Source organism: Athene noctua, chromosome 2, assembly GCF_965140245.1.
Source record: "Athene noctua chromosome 2, bAthNoc1.hap1.1, whole genome shotgun sequence".
In the NCBI taxonomy this organism is placed as follows: domain Eukaryota; kingdom Metazoa; phylum Chordata; class Aves; order Strigiformes; family Strigidae; genus Athene; species Athene noctua.
The window spans coordinates 38,285,489-38,308,953 of record NC_134038.1 but is presented as its reverse complement, the minus strand read 5'-3'; the positions used below and the strand labels follow the sequence as shown (position 1 = coordinate 38,308,953).

The 23,465-nt window shown below is 36.8% G+C and overlaps 1 protein-coding gene across 6 annotated transcripts in view; it reads right to left on the bottom strand.

The window, feature by feature from the left end:
- Window positions 1-23,465, bottom strand: part of ARFGEF1 (ARF guanine nucleotide exchange factor 1) — a 100,754-nt gene that overhangs the window by 17,607 nt on the left and 59,682 nt on the right. For 5 of the 6 annotated variants that reach the window (XM_074898862.1, XM_074898861.1, XM_074898860.1 and 2 more), the window contains exons 11-27: window positions 20,284-20,383; window positions 20,023-20,162; window positions 19,810-19,918; window positions 18,602-18,803; window positions 17,437-17,548; window positions 16,036-16,241; window positions 15,852-15,936; window positions 14,991-15,162; window positions 13,655-13,806; window positions 9,975-10,103; window positions 6,625-6,783; window positions 6,100-6,250; window positions 3,039-3,129; window positions 1,857-1,897; window positions 1,589-1,758; window positions 806-957; window positions 471-643 (exon numbers count right to left, since the gene is read on the bottom strand). In XM_074898862.1, the coding sequence (XP_074754963.1) occupies window positions 471-643; window positions 806-957; window positions 1,589-1,758; window positions 1,857-1,897; window positions 3,039-3,129; window positions 6,100-6,250; window positions 6,625-6,783; window positions 9,975-10,103; window positions 13,655-13,806; window positions 14,991-15,162; window positions 15,852-15,936; window positions 16,036-16,241; window positions 17,437-17,548; window positions 18,602-18,803; window positions 19,810-19,918; window positions 20,023-20,162; window positions 20,284-20,383 (2,344 nt within the window). Of the gene's footprint in view, window positions 1-470; window positions 644-805; window positions 958-1,588; window positions 1,759-1,856; window positions 1,898-3,038; window positions 3,130-6,099; window positions 6,251-6,624; window positions 6,784-9,974; window positions 10,104-13,654; window positions 13,807-14,986; window positions 15,163-15,851; window positions 15,937-16,035; window positions 16,242-17,436; window positions 17,549-18,601; window positions 18,804-19,809; window positions 19,919-20,022; window positions 20,163-20,283; window positions 20,384-23,465 lie in introns of all 6 variants that reach the window. The other variant, XM_074898859.1, reaches the window with a different exon arrangement.

Here is a 23,465-nt window from a genome sequence, read left to right as displayed (position 1 = left end):
ATTAGAATGGGAAAAAAAACCCAACAAACATAGTGCCACCTAGCTCAGCACCTTCTCCTGAACAGGGACACAAACAAGCACAATTCATAAACAAGGAAAAAGACAAGCAAATAACATAACAGGAAAAGGATTACACTTGTTTTTTTTTTCCTGGGGGGGGAAATTCTTCACTTAAATGAAAACGTAGACATTAAGTAAAATTATCTAAGGCTTGACTTGTTTTACTACAGAATGCTAGAAACAGATAAGTTTTTTTTTTAAAAGGCATAAAAGGAGACAAGTAACTATAATCTTACTGAATTATTTCTTAAGTATTCTCCCAAAAGATTGGTTGAAAAGTGTATAACACTGGTTCTAAAGCATAGAGCCGGCTTTACTCTGCAGGCTGTAGAGGCAACAGACAGACAAAGCTTCTCAGTCTCTGGGAGTCACATACACTTTCATGATGTCTGCATATCATCAATACTCACTGACAATGTGTCCTGTAGTCTGGAATGCAAGTTCCACTATACTTTCATCCTGATCTGAGGCTGCCAGATGAAATACTGAAAAAATATTTTTCCAGCCAGAACGAATGTTAGCAGCTTGGGAATTTACCATCTGTGCAATACACCGTACAACCATGTCTCGAATAGTAGGAGACCTAAATTAAGATAATAAACAATGATCATTTAAACTAAATTACATAATCAATTAGAAAAGCATCATTCTCCCATCAACTGACTCTACAAAAGCAATTTGAAACATTAATTGCAAAAGTTAGTGCTTAAGATCCCAGGAAATTCAGTTAATTGTTTGTTATTACCTGTTTCTCTTCATGATATGTTCAAATGGTCTTAGGAAGTCCTTCTGGAATCGGAAGTTAGCAAGTTCACCTTTTTCTAAGAACTTCATTGATAATTGCCTTAATGAGTCTACTGCAAAAATAGCTACATCTTCATTGGGATTGCAGCCAACCTGATAATGTAGAATGGAAATGTATAGTAAGCTTGCATCAGAATTCGTATGGATTCAGCTCAAGCTGCTTCTACATTTGATAATGGAGAACTAAGCAGTACTGGAAAATTAACAAAATTAAATGATTGCCAATTCCATAAGCCACATTGTTAATGCAGTTCAATAATCCCTAACCAATTCTATTTTCTACATTATATACCCTAGCATTTAAAACTTCCTAAAAATAAGCAAGCTGTCTAGAAAGACTTCAACATGCTGTATTAAAAATGCATGTCAAATATTCACCTGATAAATAGCCAATTTAGACTTGAACAGAAAACCTCTTATCCCAAGCTTCATAGAACAGCCCCCAAAATTACAACACATAACTAAAGGCAGCCAGTTCTAGACCCAGGTCACGATAAATAACTTACTGTATACTGCTGTTTCTACATTTATTATATTGTGTACTTTTGCCTTCTCACAGGCCTTTCCAGCTTTACAGTTTTTGCTGTGTTTTAAGCTACTTATACAGAAGGACAGGAAAGACAGTATGATACAGATAAGCACGTGCTTTTCCAACAAATCTCAAAATAAATTTATTTTTATCAATAATTCAAGGAGTATGCAGCATAATCATTAACAGGAATACCTTATTAAAATGATCTCCAATAACTTCCCAGATTCTAGACCACTGTAGCCTTATCCGGCCCATGTTGTAGTAAGAAATCTCTACTATCTTCTGCAGACTGAACATTCGAGGGTGGGTAGCCGACAGCAGTTCATCCATAGATACAGCACAAAGCCAGCGAACGAAATCCACTGTTAAATGACCACAGATTTTAATGCAGTATTTTTCCAAGATTTAAGACAAAGCTGCTTTGTCGTTTACGGGGGGTGGGGAGAACCAAAAAACCTACCAATAGCATTTCCATCCAACCTTGTAGATCCCGTAAATATTCTGTAAAGTGCAGTTTAAGACATTGTTACAATTTATTGAAAAATCATCTATTAAACATGTATTCAAGAATTTTTTTTAATACATACCCCCAACTTATTTATTAAAAAACAACTAGTAATTGGGAAAGAATACTGAGCTTTGAAAATAAAAAAATAAATATTTTTATTACTTCTAATATTTAAAAATAACTCCTATAATCATGCATGGAAACTGGGAGGTGAGCATCGTTCCTAATACTACCCACTCACTGATAGTGACTGATGAATAATGTCAGTAGTTTATAAACTACTCAACCCTTCTCCAAATACAGAAGTCAAACTTCCCCAGAGTACACAAATCCTACTTGCCATGGCACAGATACTTGAAACACTTCCCATTAGGAAGTGGGAAGAAACACTGCAAACCTAAAGAGCTATTATGTGTTTGACATTAAGTCTCCTGTTCGCTTGATGTGATTTTACTGCAAGCCAACTTTCATTGAACTGACATCGATCTTGCTGCCTATGCTCAATCACAGAAACACTTGAAAGTCTTCGGAATGACACCCCTTTGTGACTGACAATTTTGACAACCATTAAGAAAATGATGGGATGCTGAGAGCAAGATCCATTAACAATGAAGTCTGATCAGTACTTTACAATATAAACAGGGAATCTTTATGATATGTATTGTGCCTGATCAAGTCTTGATATGATAAATATGAGTCATAGAAAGGAAGAGTGGAATAATAATTTTGGTAATTTCAGACATCTACATAACCTAGAGGAAAGCAGGGAGTCAGCAACTACATTTAGGAGGTGTTCCCTATACTAAGGCAAAATGAGATTTGCTATCTGTTACTATATATAGCAAATCAAGATCCACCGGACAGTACAGGAGTCTTCATTCTGCAGCTCTCCTGTAATAACTTTAAATCAGTAAAAAGGCTTCTTGCCTAATCTTTGTTCTGTTCCTTTCTGCAAAAATACCCTTGCTCCATAAAAAAGGAAAAATCCCACAAAACTGAAAAACACTTTAATATGGCAATATTTATCTAGTCTTTTCCAAGTAGGGATGAACTAACAGTGTCCTATTATTAGCACAGGGTATTCAAACATAGCTTAAAAACTTTGAGATGGCAACAGCAAATTTAATACAATACCTGTCTACAGCAACGACAACACTTTGGGAGCTAGTTTCACCAATTGATTCCTGAATACTTGCTATCTGCTTCCAATCCACATTTCCACCAACTACAGTGAAAAAAAATTGAAAAATAGGTAAGAGATAACACAGAAAGGGCTGGGAAGAAAGAGGAAGAGAAGTCATGCCACTAACAGTATAATTAGTTGTATTTTTCACAAAAAAAAGAGACGTACATTATTAATTTCCCTTACATAAGGGCACTGGGCATCTCAGTGAACAGTTGCATGCTGGTCTAAGTCCTAATTCTCTAGATTCTCTATCCATGTATAAACTACATTAGGCCCCAAAAATTGTCCACATTTTGAACAACTGTATGAACAGATACAAGTGAAAAAAATTCAAAAACACAAGAACCACTTTTTTTCTCTCCATCTTTCAATGGATCTTTGGTAATTATGCTACTGGAAATACACCACACACGATAGAGAATGCTGCACAGAGAACTTTTCACACTTTATTAGCAGCAAGTGAGTAAATCCATCTTGATAGGTTTTTTTTTTAATCATTCACAGAGAAGAGTTCTCACTAAAACTCCCATCTTAAAGCTACATTTCAAGTACAGCAAAACTATCACCTAACAACAGTGAGAAAAATCTGTAAATAAAAATAGCAATATTTACTTCGGAGGCTAGAAACTGTAACCCACAGCCAGGAAAGCTCATGTTAAGAAAATGCTAACTTTACAGTGAATTGCTGAATTTTCTGAGTAATTTCTGAAGTTTTTGGCAACCTCTAAGCTCCCCTCCACCCCCCATCAAAAAAAAAAAAAGCAGGAATCTTGCAACCATTCTGGGCAGTTCCACCTACACTGTATTTAGGGTTTTTTTTCCTTAGGCAGACTATCAGAAAGATAGGGGAGAAGACTGAAAGAAGGCCAGCAGTTCTGTTCTCAGAGCTTTGCAGAGATGAAAACTTTATGGAATCATAGCACGGTTTGGGTTGGAAGGGACCTTAAAGATCACCTAGTTTCACCCCCCCCACCATGGGCAGGGACACCTTCCACTAGACCAGGCTGCTCAAAGCCCCATCCAACCTGACCTTGAACACTGCCAGGGAGGGGGCAGCCACAGCTTCTCTGGGCAACCTGTTCCAGTGACTCACCACCCACACATTAAAGAATTTACTCCTTATATTGAATCCAAATCCACCCTCTTTCAGTTTAAAACCATTACCCCTCATCCTATCACTACACTCCCTGTTAAAAGTCTCTCCCCATCTCTCCTGTAGCCCCCTTTAAGTAATGGAAGGCTACTGTTGTGGCCACCCTCAGAGCCTTCTCTTCTCCAAGCTGAACAACCCCACCAATTCCCTCAGCCTGTCTTCATAAGGGAGGTGCTCCAGTCCCCTCATCACCTTTGTGGCCTCCTCTAGACTCACTCCAACAGATCTATGTCCTTCTTATGTGGGGAGGCTCAGAGTGATGAAGACATTCAAATGTGAAGCATGCACACCTGAATCGTTTTTTAGGCAGTAAATGAATAAAAGGGGCTTTGGGATTTGTTTTGCTTTTTTTAAAAAAACCACACACTTCTAACTTCAGTAATAAGAGTGAAGGCTACTGCTTGTGCATGTCTGATTTTGCAAGCAGGTTTGAAAACTGAAGCTTCTGTGTCACCAGACTGCAACTTCACTGACTCTACTTAAACAACTATTTTCCTGTAAAACATGTGTCTGTATATATGGACATATGCACTATGGGTTCTTGAGAGGAATTCAAGTTTATAGGAAGGTGGCTCAAAAGCTATAGTTCCAAAGGATACTTCAGAGTGATCACAGAAAGAAAATTAAAGTATCTACAACACAGGATTAGTGGGTAAGAGTGAAAAAAATAAGACACTGAAGAAAATGACTATGTTCCTAAGTGCATGCCCTTAAGCAGCTGCCCCTAACTGCATGAAAACCAAATTCCTTTGTTAGGCCTTTTACTATAAGACTGAAGTGCTATTATTAAAAAAAAAAAACCCAAACCCAAACCAAACCAATCCCCGCCAAAAAAGAAAATGGTTAAGTTTCCATAAGTGCACTGTAACAAGCATTCCAGAAATGCAACACAGAAAGAAACATTTTATGCATTTTGGCATAGACTGTTTTCCTTAGAAATGCAGCTGACAGAGGGAAAAAGTCTTTATGAGCTGGATCTACACCAATGACTAGGAAGCATGATTTAGAGACACCTGACTACAGTTTACATTCTTGAGCTATTAGGACTTAAAATTTTTAAAGGCCAGTCAATTCAGCGAAGAGAAACTGCCAGCATTTGGAAATAGCAAAGCTGGATGGGTCATCAGGGAACACTAAACTGGAGGATGCGTATTAGAACGGCAGAAAGAATCTTAATATATGAGATGCTGGCAGATGCATTGGTTTCCAGGCATAAGGTTTCCCTTCATCAACTCCTGGCAAGGTGAGTGGAGTATATAAAGGCAGGCCAAAGGAGAGCATAATGGAAAGGACTGATTATAGAATAACTGAGGAGAACGCAAAGCCAGATGATTAGGACTAGCTGAGGTCTAAGATCAGGGAAACTAGTAAAATAATCATTACTCCACAAAAAGAAGAGTTCTATGAAAAACTGAGGGAACCAAAGCTTTTGCTCAGCTGTGGGTGAAGTTGTTGAAAAGGCAGGAGATACTGGCATCATACTCAAATTGTAACTTTCCAACAGTCAAATGGAGTCTGGTAAAGTACTTGGTGCACTAACATTGCAGTATTATTAAATCTGGTCACATCATCATCAATCCATTCTTACTTGGTCAGCTATATTTTAATAGAAATGAATAATGTATTATTTTCTTATGTTTCCCACTCTCCCATCATAGCAATGGTACTGAAGACAGCAAACCAAATATTCCAGAAATAGGAAGAGGTCTATTCAAAGCCTAAGACAGTTTACAAGGACTACTTCATGATCTCATCTCCAAATCTCACAGTCAACAATAATGAAAACAAAGAATAAATTTCAGTATCTGTCTGAACAGAGCCAGTTAAATGAAATACTTCATATCTGCATTACTTACCCAGTCCCAGCCCCACAAATTCATCAGGTGCCTGATCTTTTGTTCCAGTAAAAGAACCTTCCCTGCCACGCACTGTCCCTGAGATGTAACGAGGTTTTACTCCAGTTCCTATTAACTGTGCCAGTTCAAGTTGACTGATGCATTTCAGAATCTATTTCGGAGAATAAAGAAGTTGTTTATCAACAAAAAGCAGTTTGAAAGAGTAAAAAAAAAAAACCAAAATATTTCGGAAGATCTTTAGAAGAAAAAAATCTAAACATTCAAGGTCAAACAAGTATTTCTGTTGTTCTTTCCAAAATTAATGTTAATTTAAATACTATTGGATTAGTCTCAATTTTCTCACTTGAACATGTTTTGCTACTTTAAGTGGCTGCATAATGTGCAATTCTATATAATGTATGTACAGAAGTATATACTTGGCATTTATCTAAAAATCACTGTATGTATGCACAAACAAGTACACCACTGTGTTCAAAAATCAGCACACGTACTTTCTTACAGTTTAAGTACAAATGACTCTTGTACCTCATGCCAGGAATTTCCTAAATAGTTTCCATCTGTATGAGCCACGGTGATCAGAGTTTTAATTGTGTCAATATTCTTCTGCTTCATTTCAGTAATACCAGAACTCACTGTAAGTAATGTAAATCTTGCTAACGCTTGGACATAGGCATCTCTTTCAAGCTATGAATGGGAGAAGAAAAAAAAAAAAAAAAGAATTGTCTTAAGTATTTTCTCAGCTTCTTATTCTTAGTACAATCTATGTGATTTCAGCAATTATATCATTTACTTTTTGCTTCCTAGAACTGACTTTCCAAATCATTCTACATAATCACAATATCTCATGTTCTTCTGTAGTAAGCTTTGGGATAAAATCAGGCTCCTCTATCCAGGAACATGAAATGTAATGTCTGACAGCATAGAATGCATAGGTTGTTAGGTTTCTGGGTTTGGTCTTTTTTTGGGAAATAGGATGCTGTTTCAAAAGAAATGTGGCTTCTTAGCTATGTTTTTAATATTCTTGTACTATACTTGGACCTACTCTGAAAATGCTGCCTTAGCAGACTCTCTCAAGTTGTAGGATGTTTTTGGCAACAGAACCTAAATAATACATCTAAAAGGCATGTTTTGCCAATTTCACAAAACTGCTCAAAATGTATTTGTTTTAATCTACACCTTTTGGAGCACTTCAGAAGTTTGTGAGGTGAGACTGTCATGGGTGGGTAAACAGCAAGTAACCTGTAATCTAGGCAAATTAAATCAATCACACAAAAAAGAATTTTCTACATGTAGGTACCTAATTTTTATGTGTAGGGTATCTATATATATACACCAAAAGAAACTCCTTGGATCTCACATGAACCCATTACAATGGTAAAAAGGGGATTACAGTTGAGCTCACAAGTGCATTTTACTCTCTGGTTATGTACGATCAGAAGCCCATAAACTGAAATGGCTCTACATCAGAGAAACAAGCAACAACTATTAAATATATTTAACTGTCTGGATGTTTAACACTATTTTGAAATAAAAAAATCATGGAGCACATAATAAAATACAAAAAAAATAAGTCCCAGGAAGAATGTTTGTTTCATAGAGAAAACACAAACGCCCCAACAGTGGGCAATGATAGGAGGGACTGATTCTCACAGAGCCCCATAGCATGACTGCCATGTTCAAATCCAACTACTACTACAGGGTGCTGGCAAAGGCACAGCAAATTATGTGTAAGTATAGAAAAAAGGAAGTTTCATGGAAAGAGTACTAAGCAAAAAGGTTTAGAGTCTACAAACCGTATCTTCTGTAAAAGGAAAATGTTCTCAGTCCTACTTTCCCACTCTGTTCCATACAGATACTCCCTTTCTGCCCCTTTTTCTAAGCCATCAAAGTAGGAGAAAACCAGCTAAACAATGTGTCCATCAACCAGAAAGTAAAAACAGATGATAAAAGCAAATTAAGCTCATCCTTTTGATGCATATCTTGTCTCAGATGCTTAGAGGCAAAAGTCAGGCTGTGTGACAGTCTAAGATTAAAAGCATAAATAATTACCAACAGAATCTTTAATCGAGGTTTTAGAGGTGAACATGCACAGCTTAAACTGTATTGTGTACTTTGGAGATTTTCTTAAAATTAAAAGCCTTCAGCTCCCTCCATTATCTCTCATGGTGTGTAAACTAATGTTAACTGTTCTTCAACACCAGTCTTCACTTCTGTACATTTATTCCATGAAATAGAAAAAGTTGCCAGCACCAGTTAAGCACAAAAGGAAAAACCTGCTTCCAAGAGAAAACGTCCCTAAGTCAGCTCAAGTACCAATTTGCCAGTCTCCTTCAAACCACCAGAGCTCTCTGGCGTCTGAAGTCAGACAACACTGCCATCTAATCCTTGTGAAATGGAATCATCCTGCAATGTACAGAAATCATCAACAAACCAATATTTTTAATGATATCAACAAAACAGAATTCTCATAGGAAACAAAGAAGGCATATTACTTGTATTGAAAACACAAACCCAGGTTTTTAAATTTCAGCAAATGAGAAGTGGTGTTTTTGAAACACCTCCAGTTCAATCAAGTTTGTCCCAAGTCAATGGAAGGGTACAACTGATTCTGGTACATTCTGGAGCATGGGGATCTTAGAGCAAATGCATCCTTGCCCTCCCCACCCAAGGTAGAACTCGGTAGGACTGGGAGGTACCTTCTACTGCTGCTGAAACTGATACTTGTGCCAGTTCCACTTTTGCAGCTTAGAAACAAAAATAACAGGAATGTGAATTTCATTAACAGCTGCATGCTCCAGGGAAGGCTTTGTTAATCAAATTTTTAAGTCTGTTCAGTTCGGGGGGGCGGGGGGGGGAGGGTGTGCGGAGGAGAGGGATGCAGAATGAAGTGGAAAGACAGAGAAAGGAAACCTTACTTGATCTCAAATGGATTTTTTTAAGCAGCTGTATCAGAGGTCTTAATGTGCCTTTCCAGATTAGAACTGAAAAGTTATCGAATTTGCTAAGTACAAGTGCAAGGGGAGAGGGAGACAAAGCATTCACTATCATATCATAGTTCAACAGTTTTTACTTAAAGTTAGTCTTTACAAGGTTATTGCTATTTCTGACTGGTTTGTTTTGGGTTTTTAAAAAAGTGTTTTCAACATACACATGAAATAATGAAATGTTAAGCATGAGAATTCTTCCTGCCCCCCTCTTCAACTATCCCTAAAATGGGCTTATGGCAGACCAGTACTCCATTTATTAACTAACAGTCTACAATAACATAATAGAACGTTCACTACCAATGATTTGAAAATGGAAAAAAAAAGAGCCCACATTTAATGAGAATTACCCTCTGGAGCCAGAAAGTCTGGAATTCTTGGCATTGTGCTTAATGCAAGATACATTCATGCACTGTATCAGGAATGACATTTCCAGTGCCACAACTGTTAAAATGGTATCCAATTATAGAAATCTCAGATTAGTATAATCTCTCTGAAGTTAAGAACAGTATTTCAAACAGAGTTCACAGAGATACTGTTTTACTTGTGAAACAGGATAGAAAGACTCATTTTAGCTTTGTTGTGATGTTTCATAAAGAGCTTTGTAACAAAGCTGGAAAGAAAGTACTTTGACATAAAAATAGTCAACACGTGGGGAAACAAAAATTCAGTACATAGACATGGCAGCACTTACGACAAAACACTAGGAAAAATAAAGGTCACTTTATTTAAAACATTTCCAGTCGTATATCAGATGAAGTAGTAATTGCAGAAGCAGGCAGCCTCTAGGTATTGCAGTGCACAGCTTCAGCAACAAGGACTCTCAGAACCCCACTAACATTTTGCTGGTACATAAATCAAAGCATTGTCTCAATCTTAATTTTTTTTTACCTGAATGTTGAAAATGCAAGCAATCCTGATTGCACATCGTATACCCTCCAAACAAAGAGAGGCAACTTCTGTGTCATCACAGTCCTGTAGACCCACACTGAATGCAGCTAGAAAAGGTGTCCATGCCAGCTGGAACATATACAACAAAAGTTACATTAGCATCTGTCAGCTCCAAAGGCATGTTACAGTTTCAACATCTTGCTTTAGTGTAAATTCCGTCCTTAACTCACATCATTAACCTTGAAGTTACCTTTTGCCAAAAAGAAAACTGAACAGAATGGACATGAGACAGATCAGGACAGAAGTATGCACATGAGACACAGAATAGGACAGAAGTCATGCAGATTGATGCTCCCCTCAGAAGCATTCTCCCTCAGCAACGAACAGACACAACCATTTTAACATAGCTGGAAAAAAACAAAAAGCTACGTCATAGTTAGGTGTCTATTGAGTTTTGGTACTCCTGTGATAACTTTTATCTTTGCACAGTGAGGAGAAAAAAAGATTGAGTCAATAGTTGTTTCAAGAACACACAGAGTGTATAATAGATTCCTTTAGGAGGAAAAGTATGTACTTAAATAAGAGAAGTTTGTCCTGCTAACACCAGAAGGGAAAAAAAAAAAAAGGTAGGGTGAGATAGGGCAGCAAACTTTATTAATTTCACTAAATTATGGTAAGACAACAACAGTGAGAGACAGGACACAACTCTTTCCTTATCTCTCTGTTCTTAATTTTGTTGCCCTCAGTCCTCTATCATTTTTATCTAAGACACTGTTGATGTTTCCCATTCCTCTTGCCTTAGATGGGACTGAGAGTAAAATACACTCAACTAAAAGTCATTGTAGGAGAATCCACACAGTCCTGTCCTTGTGGTCAAGGCTCCCTCTCCCACAAGCAGAAAAAACAGTCAAAAGATGTAGAGGATCCTGCCATAACCACATGTGGTTATGGAGAAGAAACCCCAGCGTACCCATAATGAATTTAGAAATAATTTTACCAGAAGTCACCCCAGATGAAATACAGAGTCAAAAGGCACAGCAGGGAGCCACAGATTTCACACCTAATTTCATAATAAAATGATGCACCACAGAGCTTTGGTTTCATTTAAGCCAGCAATGCCAAAAGAAATACTTCAGAAAATTGTGTAACACTTGCACACACCAAACCATCACTCTGGGACAGTATTAAAGGCATCAGGTGAATTCCTAGATCCAGGACTTAATTCCCTGATGCATGACCTTTAAAGACCCCTTCCAACCCACACTGTTCCTTGATTCTATGTTCCAGAAGTGTATGTTTCTCCCCCCTGCCCCCTTTTCTAATTTTTCATTCCTATTGAAATCAAAACTAATCTTTAAAATTGCAAAACTGAAATACTTTCTTAAGAACTATCTAGAGATCTGTATAGTATGCTTTATAACTAGATTTATGTTGTTATTCATAATTGACTGTTTTGTCATTAAAGATTAAAATTAGGCCTCTAAAATAGACAATCAATTTTGGCCTGCTTAAATGGGTGCATAAAGTGAATTTTTGTTCTGTTTTAATCATTTAGCATATACATCTGTAAATATAGTTTTAATAATAGATTTTACACTGGTATCAATGGGTAAAATAAATACCCCAAAATTTATAAAGTTTTGCTGAAATAAAAATCAAAAAGTCTAAATAAAAAGTGTGAAGTACTTACTTCCACAGTTTGCACTTTTTTTGAGAAGACAGCTCTCTGTTCAACATATTTCATTGTCCTCAGTACTTTATTTTATGAACATCCTCAAGTAAGAAGACTTCTAATTCTTAGTACTTTCATAAAAGATGTTTAGGATGTTAATTTACCCTGATATTTTGCTCCTTTGAAAATGGATTTTGGAAATGTACTTTTCAGATACTAAAAAGCTAGGAATGTTATATAGTAACAGGGTTGGTGTCTTAAGGAAAAAGTCTTATGAATTTTACAGATGCTTGCATTCAAGTTATTTCATTTCAGCCTTAAAGAAGTCAAGAGAGAAAAATTATGTACAGTAAACCTCTGCTAAGTGACACCCTGACATCCTGAAAGTAGATCTGAAACAAGGGCTTCATTTAGCATTATTCTGTACAAACAAAGTACTTTCCTACTTTTATTACTATGATGATAAAGAACTCAGAAGTTTGCCTCATGGACAGCAATATTACAGCTAGATCCAGAGTGTGCCCAGGTGGCCAAGAAGGCCTTGTATCAAAACAGTATGGCCATCAGGACCAGGGAAGTGATCTTACCCCTGTACTCAGCACTGGTGAGGCCAGCCCTCAAATACTGTGTTTAGTTTTGGGCCCCTTACTACTAGAAAGATGTGCTGGAGCATGTTGAAAGAAGGGCAAAGAAGCTGGTGAAGGGTCTAGAGCAAAGTCTTAGAAGGAGTGGCTCTGGGAACTGGGGTTGTTTAGCCTGGAGAAAAGGAGGGTCAGTGGAGACCTTACTGCTACTACCTGAAAAAGGGGTAGCGAGGTGGGTGTCGGTCTCTTCTCCCAAGTAGCAAGTGATAGGATGAGAACAAACACCCTCAAGTTGCGCCAGGGGAGGTTTAGATTAGATATTAGGAAACACTTCTTCGCCAAAAAGGATTGTCAAGCACTAGAACAGGCTGCCCAGGGAAGTCACTGAGTCATCATCCCTGAAGGTATTTAATAGATGTGGTGCTTACAGATGTGTTTTAGTGGTGGACTCAGTAGTGTTAGGTTAACTGTTGGACTTGATGATCTTAAAAATCTTTTCCAACCTATATGACTCCATGATTCTATGATTCTTGAGCCTGGGCCTGGAGCTCAACCTAATCTCACAGCACATCACTCCAGGGGACCATTTGCTTATTGTAATGGTAGTGGTCTGAGACTTTATCTCCCTGGAGCAGTTCACAAAGGGGTCGTATGAAGACCACTACTTGCACAAAGGCAGCAAATGAGAGCACACTGTAAGGGCACAACAAGTTACTTCAGTGGCAGATAACCATAATGAGCTGGTTATGCCAAAGACCATATTCAGTAGCATACTGAGGCATAATACACTACTGAACATGCTCTGTATCTACGAATCTGAATCACTGGTATGGAAAAGGCATTTGAGATGCCTATACACATTAGCAAAGACAGGTGTTTAGAATAATGATTTAATACACGTCTAGCTACATCTCCTGAAGCTATACAAGAGTCCTAGTCTTTCTGAAATGTTAGTTTGCATGGACAACATTATACAGTTTGTTCAGATAACTGCTCCCCCAAAATACAATCAAGTAATTTCCCTTAGAAGCAGCAGGATGGACTCAAACAGTGAACTGGGATTAGTAATTTCTCACTTTTATAAATCTGTTGTTTTGACTACACCTCTATACCTGAAATAAAAATCCTATCATTTCAAGTTTGTAACTACTCTCTATACCTTCATCCCCTCAACACACTCCTCATAACTCCTCCACTGTATCAAGATGCTGCTTCTAACAGCACAGAAACATCTTAAATCCCTGAACAAATGAAACTGGAGTAGAAGGCTGATAACTCCTATCTTGTAGCAAGTTAAATAACTTACAGAATGATCAAAACACGGCAGACACAAATCTTTAGTATTTTCAAAAATCCTGTCAGTCAGTATTTTGCCTTAAGAAACTATATGATATTCTAGGTAAAGATCTAAACATGTATCTCACCTTAAACATGGGTCTCACGTGCTCCAGATGTGTTGCACTAGTAAAAGGTGCCTGAACATGGCTCACTGCCTCCATAAGAGCTTTAGCTGTTTTAGCCATCTGTTCCATCTCCAAATTATATAGGAGTCTTCTCTGCTTTTCACTAGCAACACCTGTAAACACATTTTTTTCTCTCATTTGTGCATCTTTAGCAGTGGTGCATTCAGGAATATAATAATTTTAAATTTTTCATTAAGTGTCATACACAAGATGTGATTTTTTATTATTTTTATGTTTTGAAATTAACACACCAGCAAGGTGTTTCTTTTACAATAGATAAAGTTTAACTTAAGACAAACCTATGTATGAAATGTAACCTAATTTTAAACCTTTACAGAATTTTAAGATTTGCACATTTCTTCTCCTTCACCTCAACTGATAGCACAATACCACATCCACTAAGCTGAATTCAAAGTGAACAGAAGTTTCATAGCAATCCATCAGCACAATAAATGTAAGTGGACATCTGTTTTCTGAGGGAGAACTACCTTAATCACATTTTTATTTCAGTAATAGAACCTCCACCTCATCAAGAAAGTGAAACTCAAGTAGAATGTAATAATCACCTTCTTTAAAATGACAATAAAAACACTGTTAATTGAATGAATATTGAAAAGAAGAGGGATTCTTTTTTCCAGATGCAAATCTGGAAACAATTGGTTCATAAGGCTAACCTAGGACTTAAAAGTATAGAAATTTGACCATGTTGCAAAAAAGTCAAGTTTCTCAGTGTTCTCAAAAGTTAGAATGAATAACATCTGAACTTTCACGTTGCGCAAAACACAAAAAAGTCTTTCTGGCATTTGAGAGAGGAAAAGATAATTAGTTTTTAAAGTGCATAAATTAAGGCCCTACAAACCAAATAATGCAAAATTTTTGAAGATGACGGACTAGTTATTGCTGGAAAACACAACGGTTAGGTTAGAAATAGAAGGCACAACTACTGTGTTTGTTCTGCACCATGCCTATCAGCAATGCTCTTACTTCATAAAGCCTTCAAATGCACTTCCCTGTGTTGCCGTTCAACAGCAAAACCTGTCTTCCCCATGGTCAATGCACTGAATACCATGAATTCAGATGCAAAGGGAATGAAAATAAGCAGTTGCATTTAACACAGATTTGAAGGTAGCATCATGCATTTATGTTAAAAGGAAAAGAATATGAAATTAGAAGCTAGGACTCACTTTGAGTTAAGTTAGTGGTGATTGCTTCAGTCATATCTTATCTTAAAACAGAAAGAGCTTCCTGAAACTGCAGAGCCAACACTTTGAAGAAAGCTAACACTGCAACTACTTACTTTGTTTACTGGATTTTGTGGGTATTGTTAATTCTTTTGTCTCCTTCATTGAAATCTTCTTTCCAGCTATTTCATTATAGATAGCAGACAAATACTCTTCAGGGAGATCTTTACTGTCATTGATACCTCTATTCATTTTAATATACTGTTCTTTCGTCATTTTATTCTTAACCTGAAACCCAGAAAGAAATTATTAAAATCACCAAATGAGGTAAGTTCATAGCAGTTACAATACTGCCTCTAAAGCAGCCAAACAGATAAAAAGTTACCATCAAGGACAAACCTGCTGATTCAGAAGACATTTTTAAGTATCCAATATATGCAAGCCTACACTGTCAAGGCCACGTGGACATTACAACACTCAAACATTCATTAGGATCCGCAGATCAATTAGACATATGTTACCAAAAAAACTGAGTGTTTTATCTTGTCATACACACTGAACTACCTATTTTAAACATAATGCCATAATCTCATTAGAGTTCAATACTCTTTATCCAAATAAATCTGAATTATTTTTTCAAACAGGCTGGTATCAGGAGCAGATTTGTGTTAAAATCAATGGGTAAGTAATTACACAACTTCTGGCTTTGACTGTAGGTTAGATCACTACTATGAGTGTCATAATATGAAAGCAAATCCACACTATTTTTTTCAACACAGAGTAGGGAAATGATACCTTACAGAAAAGTCTAACCAGAACAACTTAAAACCTTAACACCCATGAAACACAACACCGTTACTTAAAAGATGCACACAATATTGGTGTTAAATTGAACATCAAGCTTTTACAACTGCATTGTCACAAAGCCTGAAAGTTAGATGTCTATGGTTTACATAAATATTTTTCTACCAACATACCTGTGGACTGTGAAGATCTGTTGTCAACATAATAATTGAGTAAGCTAAAACATATGCAGTATCTGCACTAGCAAAAAGAGTTTGCCTGAAGGAGGAAAGGAGAAAAAGAAGAGCAAATTTAATATATTAGGATTTTTACTTATTATTCAGCTTTGCAAAATTCTGAAGACACAGTATGGCTTACCCTTGGTTGCATTCTAAATATCTAGCAGCAAATTTCTCCATTAGGCGATCAATTTTTTGAGCCTCTCCTGGAAGACGAAATCCCTCTAGAAACATGCGCAGAGCTGAAACAAAATCCTTTCCTGAAAAGTCGTGTTGGTCTACATAGGCATACATGACTTCTTTGTTAAATTTATCATTGTCTCCCAGGAACTCCCCAACCTGAGTCTAAAATAAGAATAGAAAAGACAAACTAGTGCGTTTACACTGGGAAAAAAAAAAGCAAATAGAAACACCAGTCACACTGCCCATATGTCTCACAAAAAGCAAGGCCTGTATGCAGTTAACTAGGACACATTCCTGCTTCTCCTCTACTCTCTAAAGCAAAGTGTTTTGGCCATATATTCCATCATAATGCTCTTACATCGTATCTGCCTACTTTGCTCCTTCTCTGGTTTTACTCATGCACCATTTTTGCTATTAGATTAGTTCCACATGTGCACAAGACAAAGTTAATATTACCAATGATTGTTCTCTGCTGTAATGGTTTTTGTAGTTAGGAAACTTACTACAGGAATGAAGATCTTAGTAAACTCAACTTTATTCCCATTAGAGTACAGATCTCAGACAGATGCAAGTGATGCTCAAATATAAACAGCCAGCATCCAAGCTGATCACTGTCAATGCAACACAGTACAGTGAATAATACTGTGCATTCAGATAAAGACGCCTGTATATGTAAAGTGAGGTTAAAAAATTGTTTTGATGGCTGATGCTTCCAACACTGAAATTCGTGATTTCAGTCACAGTTGCAAGCATGGACATATGCAAGCTTTTCCTTAGAAATCAATGGGCGTGGCTACTAAACACAATGGTGCAGACTGTCATTTCAGAAAGCTAATTTTTTCATGAGAATACCAACACGAGATATACCCACCCTCCTCAGCCAGATCCTGCAGGACCCTTCCAAGTCCAACAACAGCTGTTAGCTGTAAATAAAATCACAGAACTAATCTAGATAAAATAACTTTCCTTTGGGAGACCACGAAAATGCTTTTCATGCTGTTGCACATAATTTTTTAGCCATCTCTGAAGAACAGTTACTTCTGGCAGTCCCCTATCGGACTAAAGTACCTACAGTTTACTAAGTTGCTTCTAGCTATACTAGCAAGTAAGTGCAAGTTTTGAGACAGCTCAAGTAGGTCAGTCTTTTCCTTTACACTTCGCTGAACTGTAGGATGCATATAGTACAGGGTATAGCTCTAATGCATACTCCAAATTCTTTGAGCTTACAAATTTTAGAAGAGAGATTTCTTTGCTGTACAATAACATTACATACTTTAAAACACTATCATGTGATTTGTATTTAGCATAAAAACATTAGCATGAACAAAAACAACCATTAGGAAAAGAGTTTTCTTACTGAATCTAATCTTTCCTCTTGATGCAAGAACTGAGCGATATCTTCAGGGGAAGTGCCAAGCATTCCTTGTTCTTGGAGGTACTGAATCCCCCTCTTTGGTTTCTTATTGAATCTGTACAATCAAGATCAGGATGGAATAAGAGTTAACCCTTTACTCATGCACAAAGCCTTACCAGCTTAAGTAAAAAGATTCAATAGAGGTATTGAAAGTCTATGTATTAAACTATCTTCCCTTTATCAAACTGTGCATTACATAGGAATGAGCTATTCCCCTCTACGAGTATTCCCTTCACCATTGGATGATTTTATGGTTTTTTTTCACCCCCTGTAAACAGCCTCCTCTTCCTCTTTGCTATGTAACTGCCAGCATGGTATCCAAGCAGCTCCCAGTAAGGACAGCTAAACACTATCATTTACTCCGGCACTTGTGAAGAAAAAAAGTCCACAGAAATAGCAAAGTCTTGGCTTAGAAAGGAACAATTATGCTCTGTTGCTTTTGTTTTAATCCGTGTGAAACAATCAAGAAATCCATGAGTTGCCTGTAAGAATGGAAATGTACAAGACAAGGAACCAGGTAACTGAAACCTAAAGGACTAAGGCATGTTGTTCAGGGTCTGAGGAACTACAGAAACTACTACTACAGAAAACTTTTGTTTTTGCACAAAGTGACCTCACTGAGGAGGTAAGGTGACCAGGCTGAAATCACACAGAATATTTACGTCAGACTGCACTGAGAAATTATACTACCCTCCAGTTTAATTATGACTATCTAATTAATCAGAAGAAAGCATCAGCTTAAGCATATAACCATTTTCATCAGTAATGTGTGCACTGAGATGGATTGTATTCAACCGATCATGAGTTCAATGTTCTCTTTATCCAAATATAAAAATCTTATTTTTAGACAAGCAGGTCTGGAGAAAAAAAGAACAAACATTCAGAGTACTCATCTTCTAGCTGTGAGGAATTAGGTTAACACAAAACACTGTTGACAGGCTCCAAAGGGGACACCATTCAGCACTCTTTCACCAGAGGAAGTGCTGTTACATCCAGAGTTTTTTTCCTAACACAAGATGAGTATCTATGAGGAGAAGGAAGAAAAACCCAGGAATCTTCATAGCTCCAAAAGAATCCACCCTCCCATGGGTGATAAAAGGGCACTCACAAGTCAATTCCTTGTTCTATTATTTCCTTTTGTTGCTTTAGGACCTCAAACTGCTCTGGGTTATCAGTGCCAGACATCTGTGTGCTGTAACTGCCAATTCCTGATGAAGCAGTAGAATCCAACGAATTTAAGCTTCCATATCTGTTAATTGTCTCAGGGTGTTTGGTTTCATTGCTGTCCTGTTCTGTGGGTTTTTCTTGGCCTATATATTGGAAAAGGTTACATACATACAAAATATATACAGTGACAAGAAATTAAAATGACAGGTTATTTTTCAAATCCTCTCTAAAGGCTTCTAAAACTTACTAGGGTTATCTTCAATGAACTATTTATTTTCATATAAATATTCTGCTTTTGTTTTGGATGGGAAAATAACAACAACAAAAAAATCACTACAACATATCACGGTGGGTTATTTCAGTCTATCACATACCGGAAATTTAAGCCTTAAATTATAACTATAATTCGTAGGCACTTGGAAAAAAAAAAAAAGTGACACCTTAGAAACCCAATTACAGATATTTCCTTTTATTTTGAAGTCTGATGTTACTTTTGACCTGAAGCGAATCACGCTATTCTCAGTTCTTGAAAGAGAGTGTGTAAAAGTGTTTATGATCAGACACGCCAAGGAGCTGCTGCTCTCAGTTCACAGAGACAGCTGTGACAACCATCTCTAAAAAGGTCACTACTTCACCTACCACCTTTAAGCACTTCATCTGAAAATTCTGGCATAACTTCAGTACTTTTCACCTCAGGTCAGATGGAAACAAGATTAAAACAAGTGATGATTTACTTTACTGATTAACACATTGGAAGTTCTATAGCTATGTATTTTTAAAAAAATGTTCTCCATCCAAATTGTTTCAGTAGTTATTTAATCAATATGAAGTTAGATGAAATTACGGGAGCTTGAAAGAAATTTTTAAAATTAGAAATATAGAAAATAACAGGATTTAGTAATTTTCAGTATAATAACTTTCTAGGCATTCATACAATTAAGAAAAGCCAACTTAGACAACTTGTTCAAATTACACCAATCCAAACTTAACAATATTTCTACCAAAGGAAAAAAAATGTTTATTCTCTCTCTTTTTTTAATGCAAGAGTTTTTAACAATCTGGACACTAACAGTATCAAAATACTGGAAAAAAACACTAAACTACACCACCTCTTTACTAAAAGCAGAAGAAATACGTCTCGTGTCTTACCAAGCGTTGTCTGAGAATTCGGATTTACATATTGATCCTTACTCCACTCCACCATGCACTTCAAGATTGATACTAAGCATTCCAATCCTTTTTTTCTCAAACTTAATTCCTAGAAAAGATTTCAAAAGCAATGCATTAATGGAATGGAGAGTTTAGTCTTAATCTGCCATGCCAAGAACCATGAAGCTTCGTAAAGTTTGGTGGAATTTTTACCTGAACATTGGACATGCCAAGTTCTTGGCTACCCCTTCCTTGAGCAATCTTTGATAGGTCATTAACCAGCCTTTCAAATATATTTGCTGCATTTAAATCACAATCATAGTTTACGTAGATGTCCACTACGCTCTGGGCATCTATAAACAAAGTGACATTGTAAAACTTGTAACAAAAATTAGATCATTCAATGAAAAGCAAGTACAGTTTTGTTCTTTAGCACAAAAATGTAAAAAATTAGAACCAAACGGTCCTTAATACCTGCACATATCCTTGTCAGAGTTTGTATAACCATCCATTTATGATCAAATGAGCTAGTAGAAGTTTCCAAGATATACAGGAAAATTTCTTTGAAGAAAACCTAACAAATATTCCAGGAAGAGGGAGAAAAAAAAAAAAAATCTATTACAAACACAGCCACTAACTTTGATGGTCAATATTCTGACGTAATTTTGAAAGCAGCATTTTGAAGGTACAGGAGATAAAAAATGGAGGAAAGAAAGAAATACAACTTATGCTCAATACATTCAAATTAAGATTTGGAATTATTACTGATGTACTTCTGAAGTTTTGTCTAGCTGAAAAATTTGGTTTACATTCTGGTCACTCAAAACCAGAAAGATCAGGAATGATGTGAAGTCCTGAAGGTCAATTTAGCCTAACAAGATAAGCTGCTGTTAAGAGTTCATTTGGGATTTTGAAAGGAGAGGTATTACCCCAGCACAAAAGATTTTTTCTACGAGATGATGGTAGTATGGCAGCAACGTAACAAACAGATACACCAACAGAAAGTATCAGACTATTAGAAGGGAAACATCCTGACACAACAGAATCAGTCTATAGTATTAGATTATTAGAAGAAGGGTACTGGTCAGGCACAGCATAAAAAAATGCAGCACATCCATTAATAGGAAAGTTACTCTTCCTTAAAACAGATACTCGTTTTCCCTGAAATTGCTTCAGTATGGATGCTTTTGTTTGGAAGACTATTTAATCCCTTCTCAATTAGACCTCACTAGATCCATTACTATTATAGGCTGACTGTTAAAGCTGAGCATGTTAGAAGCTAAAGCAGGCTTTTTCTCACTTCTTCCCTAAGCAGCAGAAACTGCTGGAACAGCGTATGAACCCAAAATGTGACCTGCTACATGGCATTACATCACCATCCTACACAGCATTACATCACTGTTCTGTACTTCTGAGAGCTCACCTCTTCATAGCCAGTTGTGGCTACCAAATCCACCAACATAAGGTTTTTCTAGAACACTGCCGATAGTCTCAAGCCATCAAGCTATATACAAATATCTAACTACCCCTGTTTTAAGTATTAGATATTCCTTATACCATGGAATTTTTAGAGATTTTTTCATGCTATTAGCCAGGTAGAGATAAGCATAAGGCTAATTTCACTTTAAGTCACATGTTCAGGGAAAACCAGCAACATTGCTTTTTAAGCAACTTTAATGGTAAGCTATTTGCTCAAGCAAAATGCCCTAACAATATTTCCATTTTATTGGCATCTTTACAGAAAAAGCAGCACACAGCACAACCCCAGTTACTAGTCTTAATAACAACAAAACATAAGAAGTTCAATATGTAACAGATTAAAGACTTCCAAACACTTAAACTCAATACTCAAGAATAGTAAACTGATTTTAGCCACAACTTTATGTAATCCAGAGGAAGACATAAAATTTTAATAAAGGTTGTGCTGTGAGTGATCCTTAGTTACATATTTGCTGTTTTCTGATTTTTTACTGAAAGAGTAATGTTATATACCCTCTGGAACCAGGAAAATAATTTTTTTCTCATAGAAAGTTTAAAAAAAGAAGTCACTGATGGAACAGAGAAAACAGTTTCAAGTATAAAAATGAAACCCAAATCTAAGCTAGAAGAGAAATTAGCTGGAAGGTCTGCATACTGCAAAGACTCTTTGGATCTCTATGTTTCTGAGACACAGCTGACTTCTTGGTTCTGGTGTCAACTCTGGACAAGTGCGTTTTGGAATGAACAGCTTCCCAAATCCATACTGATTATTTACATTTCAGACATTTAAAAATGCTATCTATCATAATTCATATGGCACAGAGTTGAGACTTTATTCCTAAGCATATTGGAAAACTAAACCAGAAAAGAGCTAATTATTTAGTTCTGTCTACTGAAAAGTTTTAAGATAGCTTATTCGTAGTTACAAAAGGGTGGTAATGGTAAGTATAACTAAATGACACCCCAAATACCCTGATATCTGTGATTTGATCTGCTGCAAATATATTCATTGACCCATTTAGAAATACAGTTACAATACAATTAAGGTACAACTCAAACTTTTTTAACTGTCAGAGGGCAGTGTTAGCTGAATATTTAAGTCAGAGGACCAAGGGAGAGGTCACTTTCAACAGAATCTGAAACTATTATTTTAAAGTATGCCAAAAATTCCTTGCACTGATGAAGAATGCATCCTCAATCCCAAAATATATAGATTTTGCATATTATAAATCAGAACATATGGCTCTCCTTACAGCTCCAAGACACACACTGAATATGAAGTTATCTACTTGTCTACCCACATCTTCTGAATAACCTTTAGGATCAGTAGCTTAAGGAAAAGGAATTCTTAGCTCATGACCAGGAAAAAGGGTAAGTTTCCAGAAATTGCTGTCCCCCATGCTTTGTAATAGATGGATACTTTGGCAGCATCAAGCTTTTGGCTTTCATATTTGTGAGGAGGAAATGCAGCCTTGCTATGTGGTGATGGTCCTAATTTAGCATATTCTAGAAGCTGCAATAGTGTAGGGTATCCTGTATCAAATCTTCCTCAGATGTGAATTCATTTGCTGTTTGGAATTTAGGAGAAGGATGGCAGCGATGGAAGCTCATCAAATTTCTGTCAGGGAAGCCGGATTGCAATGCATTTACCACCTACACGCTGACTTGTAAGCTCTGTGAACACATAGCAAGCCCAACACTTTCCGGGAAGCAGGCTGTGTGACTGAAGAGCAGCTCGGCCCCGTCTGTGCTGAACACTGCACATGCACTACAGTCTTGTTGAGCATATACAGTTTGTCTTGAAAGTCTTCAAAATTCATCATATTTTCAAGGCGCATTCGATCACCAAATCCGTATTTCTATCCAAGCTATGCTCAAGGAAATACTGAAAATCCTATTGTTTCTTCCCCCAAAAGGCACCAAAGTGATCACCTAGCAGGTGATCAGACCTTTCTGACACGGTACTAGCAAAACGACGTTCTTCCTCCAAAGCTGCCACAACACATTAACTTACACAATGACATCCATAGATGGAAGAAATCCCTGAATTCAAGGTCCTCCTAACAGAAAAATTATCGACGTTTCTCAGCATCTTTTCACATACCTAACCTCCAAACTTATGGGGCAATCTGTAGGCTTCAGTATTCATACTGACTCCCAAAACACAAATTACCAAA